Source organism: Conger conger, chromosome 6 (genome assembly GCF_963514075.1).
Source record: "Conger conger chromosome 6, fConCon1.1, whole genome shotgun sequence".
NCBI lineage: Eukaryota > Metazoa > Chordata > Actinopteri > Anguilliformes > Congridae > Conger > Conger conger.
This window is the reverse complement of record NC_083765.1, coordinates 6,009,168-6,014,891: the sequence shown is the minus strand read 5'-3', so window position 1 is coordinate 6,014,891 and position 5,724 is coordinate 6,009,168. Positions and strand designations below refer to the sequence as shown.

General features: G+C 48.9%; 1 protein-coding gene across 1 annotated transcript in view; it reads right to left on the bottom strand.

The window, feature by feature from the left end:
- The window catches only part of cdh15 (cadherin 15, type 1, M-cadherin (myotubule)), a 25,575-nt gene extending 20,497 nt beyond the window's left edge, over nucleotides 1-5,078 (bottom strand). The window contains exon 1 of the mRNA XM_061245065.1: nucleotides 4,923-5,078. Within this exon, the coding sequence (XP_061101049.1) occupies nucleotides 4,923-4,970 (48 nt within the window). The 5' untranslated portion in view covers nucleotides 4,971-5,078. The remainder of the gene's footprint in view (nucleotides 1-4,922) is intronic.
- Between the last annotated feature and the right edge of the window lie 646 nt (nucleotides 5,079-5,724).

Here is a 5,724-nt window from a genome sequence, read left to right as displayed (position 1 = left end):
GAGATTTCTTGACTATATCAAAAATTTTATTTCTCTTTTTTAATTTTCCCTTTCGTTTTATATATGGAATTGTCTCTTCTATCGGACACGTTGGATTATCCAATGACACCGATATGTTCAATAAAAGGTCGTTCACCTAAAAAAGGGCTTTTAAAAAGAACGTGTGCATATATTTGTGTGCAACTCAATGTTACTCCTATTGCACAACACGAGATGTGGAGAGATAAAAATACGCATTTCATAATTGTCTTTCATAGTCAATCATAGCAGTATTTTCATGATAATAAGATATTTATGATGTGACAGTTGCGGCTTATTTTTAGCAGTGAAATCGGGTCGTGCAGGGCGAGATATTGGAAGCGCCCCGACTCTAAGCTTTATTTGTTTACCGGGCCCTGGGATACAGGGCAGAGAGGGCGGGGCGGCTGGCAGCAGACCTCGGGGGTCAGTTTCAAAACAGATTCAACACGGTGGCGCTGGTGCATTCAGCCGTCCGAGATCCTGCCACTACCCCAACTGAACAAGTTATCCTCAGAGCGAGCTCCGTGTCAACACAGCCAGCGCGTTTGCGTCAACGTGGAGGTCATCCCTGGCAGGGTCACGGGTTTGTTATACGAAACGCCACAATCAAGCATTACACCGCAATCAGTGAACGACTACTATTTTTTACGTTCTGCCAAATATTTAGCAAAAGTGTATGGCAGCCCAGGCTAGAAGAACTGTCATAAGGCTAACATTTAGCGCAGCGTTCAGCAACCCTGTTCCTGGAGATCTACTGTCCTGTAGGTTTTGACTCCAACCCTAACAAGGCACACCTCATTCAACAGCTAGAGCAGTGCTGCCAGATCACTAGGTTTGGGCAGTCCTGCTCTACTGTTGAATGAGGTGTGCTTTGTTAGGGTTGGAGTGAAAACCTACAGGACGGTAGATCTCCAGGAACAGGGTTGGGCAGTCCTGCTCTAGCAGTTGAATGAGGTGTGCCTTGTTAGGGTTGGAGTGAAAACCTACAGGACGGTAGATCTCCAGGAACAGGGTTGGGCAGCCCTGCTCTAGCTGTTGAATGAGGTGTGCTTTGTTAGGGTTGGAGTGAAGACCTACAGGATGGTAGATCTCCAGGAACACAGCACCTTCCTGTGTGAACTGACAGGCACCATTTGGCTTCTTAAACTCTAGGATGTTGCTGGCAGCACAGTTTAAGGAAGACAAAACGCAAACTGCTAACACCGAAATGCATACACTATGTGTTTACATCAACCAGCACACTTCACTGAGGGGACAGAAGTTGTTGATGTTACTTACAAGTTTTTGTGTTATTTTTACGCCACCCTGTCACAACACAACACGTTCTCAGAATGTTACTGGAATGTTTTCTCAATTGTTCAATAACATTTCCACAACATGGCAGCAACGTCGTGAGAATGTTGACGCCGTCGCCTCCAGGTTTAATGAGAATTCATCCGGTGCGCCCTGTCTCCAAGGAGTTGTCTCAGGTGCGGTTAATTAAGTCTCTCGAGAAGGCAAAGTCATTTCCTACGCGGTCACGGGCACAGATGTGATTACCACGAGCACACCTGTGTACAGCACATGACATCACTTCAGCCACAAGCACTTCCAGAAATCCGTAAGCCGGAGGATTTACATTCTGGACATGATTTCAGCAAGTTGGCTGAATTCGTCATGGGTGGATGGGTCAAGGAGGGGGGTCAAGGCTGCAGAAAATTCCCATTGAATAACACCCCCCTTCGCCCACCCAAAAGCCCAAACCCTACACTCTTTTACTCCACCTAAACAGTAACACCTCCCTGTCAGCTTCCCTGGGGGAGCAGCTGAGGAAAGGTGCATGGGCGAAAACCTTTCACGGTCCGGTTCAAATATATTCCTGCGTTCATTCCTAAAGGGCCACTCAGGGAACATCCGCATCAACACAACCCACAGACAGTAGATGGAAAAGAACAGCAAATGAGACAATTCTGACCACCGCAAAAATATGTCTATTGGCCTAATTTGTTAGAGACAGAGACAGTTTTAGGCATGTCCCAGGTCTACTGCAGGAGTTACGGTAGGTGTGTCTCTGACATCTCAAAGGTGCTGAATGTTTGGGGAACAACGAGGGGTCTGAATGGAGAACCCCGATGCTCATCTTGCCCAAGCAAGCTTGGGGTGTGTCCCAATACTCGAAAAGTGCATCTTCCTTTCCTCAACCACCACCGTGTCTCAAATTCAGAAGTATGAGAGGGAAGAGAGGAGTGGGGGCAAGAAGAATATATTTGTAAAATTTTGGGGTGCACCCTTAGTCCATAGCTTAGTCCCTCTGCTGCTTTCGCCTGGATGAGATCAGGAGATAATCTTACAGATTAATTTCAGCATTTAACCTGCGACTAAAAACTCAGATAAAACACTTCTTCTGAGACGCCCTCCAAATCACCACGGGCGTTGTGGTTTACAGTGCACGTTTTCCCTCAGTCAACTTTGGGCGAGCGCTGCTAGGTCACTACAGATGAAGTGGTAAGTGTGCTTCATCCGTTTTTCTGACAAAGAACCTACATCGGAAATTTGGAGTGTACAAGGAAACGTAAGTATCAATTGATTATCCTGACTAAACCCTGGAAGCCAAAAGGCACAGAAGATGAAAAATATTATTCCTTAGTAACTTACTGGCTTTCTGAAGACCTGTTTTTTTCCTTCTTCTTTTTTTATCAGTGGGAAAGGAACCTCTGGTGCAGAACAGCAGGACAACAGGACCCAGAGAGTGCTCGGGAATAACGGAGAGCCAATAAACCGTGAGTAAAATCGAATGTGCGACTATCACCGACGGGGGGAATGGAAAGGAGCTCAATGTGGCTTAAGTGGCGAACAGAGACGGGGCAGCACATGCGAATCCGACGCTCCCGTTCTCCCCCCGCAGCGTCGTCCATCTGGAGCGAGCCTTTCCAAACCAGCGGTTTCCTGCCACGGCGTCAGCGCTGAGTGCTACACGGCCACGCCGCCCAAATCCTGCGGTCCCCGAGGGAGGAGCGTGAGGCTCCGGGAGAGGGGGGGAACGCCAAAGACACACGCGTCCCAGAACAGCTGTTCACCGTCACCGGGCTGCGATACCGGGACCCCAGGACCCGCGTTCGGCACGGACCGCTCCACCCCCCCCCAGGACCGCCCCCCCCCGGAACGTCGCACACACCCTCCGGCACTCCCGTTTCCCGCGGACATTCCTCCGCGATATTCCCTGAGCGGGGCTTTCACACTTCCAAGATGCTGACGCCACCCATCCCTCGCGGGTCCTGGGGGAAGCGTCGCTGGCATCGGACCATGGAATCCTTGGCGCGGTACGTTTCGAAGTTCTTCAGCAGGACTGGGGCGACATTGGCTCAGGCGGTAAGAGCAGTCGTCTGGCAGTCGGAGGGTCGCCCAGTTCGATTCCCGCCCTGGGTGTGTCGAAGTGTCCCTGAGCAAGACACCTAACCCCCCAATTGCTCCTGATGAGCTGGTTGGTGCCTTGGATGGCAGCCAATCGCCGTTGCTGTGTGTGTGAATGGGTGAATGAGAAGCATCAATTGTACAACGCTTTGGATAAAGGCGCTATATAAATGCCGACCATTTACTGTACACTGAGGGTGCCCACAATCCCTCAGCTGTTGGCCGTAACAGTCAACTGGCATCTGTGTCATACGGTGTACGGATCCATAACACCGAATGAGTCAGATACCATCTCCACTGCCTCATCTTCAGTTTAGGGATGAAGAGTCAAACACCATCTCCACTGCCTCATCTTCAGTTTAGGGATGAAGACTCAAACACCATCTCCACTGTCTCATTTTCAGTTTTGGGATAAAGAGTCAAGTACCATCTCCACTGCCTCATTTTCTGTTTTGGGATAAAGAGTCAAGTACCATCTCCACTGCCTCATTTTCAGTTTTGGGATAAAGAGTCAAGTACCATCTCCACTGTCTCATTTTCAGTTTTAATTCAAATACCATCCATGAATGTGTCTTTACAGGATCATCTGAAGCCCATGACAGCTACAGTACAAACAATGTCAGTAACTGACTGCATCTGATACTGATACACAAAATATACAAAGTCAACATAAATATTAATAATAAAAGCTCCAATGAATCAGAGAGAGTCTCTGAGTATTAAAGGTAATTCCAGGAATGTTAAAGTCATCATGGTTTGGGGTTTGGAGTTTGGGGTTCCGGCAGTGTCCCGGCAGTTTAATATTTCCTTGATTACGTTCGATGAAAACAGTCTAACTATCCACTATGGAGCTATCCGGAGTATTTACACAGCAGTTCCCCGCACTGAGGAGCCCTTCACCTCTAAGTGAAAGTTTGGCTCGGTGTAAATGAAAACAGTGACCATAACGCAGTTCACAGCCTTTAAGCGACACACGTAATCCAAAGCGTGAACACAAAACCACTGTTTACAGGTGCATGCTTTTCAGCATACATTAGGTGAGCCCTGGTGTAGAAATCCAACTATGACAGCATAGCCAGCTTGAAAATTGAACTGGTCAAGCTGGTCATCAAGCTGGTCTAGCAGAGTATGAGCTGGTCAACCAGCGAGTGCTGGTAGCTTGTCTGAGCTCAGCTGCTTCAAAACCATAGCTTGAGCTGGTCAAACCATGTCGAGCTGGGAGCTGGTCTGAACTGGTCAACCAGCTAAACCAAGTCGAGCTGGGAGCTGGTCTCAACTGGTCAACCTGCTAAACCATGTCGAGCTGGGAGCTGGTCTGAACTGGTCAACCTGCTAAACCATGTCGAGCTGGGAGCTGGTCTCAACTGGTCAACAGGTACCAGCTGTTTCAAAACCTAGCCTGTAGCAGTAGCTTCAGAAGCCTGCGGAGTTAGCTGGAACTCAGAAGTTAGAAACACGGGCATCGGCAGAAATAACCAGAGCCATGAGGAGAATGGAAAACCTAAACTCACCTGAAGAACTGCCACCAGCGCCAGCACACACAGACACCTGGGCGCCATTCTCCCAGTCTCTCCGTCCCTCGCCCTGCAGAATACCCCAGAAGAAGAGAGGGTGGGGTGTGGGGGGTATATATCCTGGTCTATTCAACCTGCACCCAGAGCTCCGGACTGGATGGGTGCAGAGGGCCAAATGCCTGTGTCCTGCCCTGGCTCTCTCTCTCTCTCTCTCTCTCTCTCTCTCTCTCTCTCTCTCTCTCTCTCTCTCTCTCTCTCTCTCGCAGGGCTGCAAGCAGGGCTGAGTGACAGCACATGTGCATAAGGGTGTATGAGAGGTGAAATCCTAGCCCCATAACATGCGCGCACACACACACACACACACACACACACACACACACACAAAGTCTCTCTCTGTCTCTCTCTCTCTCACACACACACACACACACACACACACACAAAGTCTCTCTCTCTCTCTCTCTCTCTCTCACACACACACACACACACACACAAAGTCTCTCTCTCTCTCTCTCTCTCTCTCTCACACACACACACACACACAAAGTCTCTCTCTCTCTCACTCACACACCACACAGACACACAAACACTCATTTACTCACGTTCCACACAGACAGACACACACACGTACACACACACACACACACACACACGCACACACATTCACCCACACTCACCGAGTTATTCAGTCACTTACACAAACACATACGCACACACACACAAAATCTCTCACACACACACATACATACATACAGACAAACACATACACACACTCATTCACATTCCACACACACAGACACTA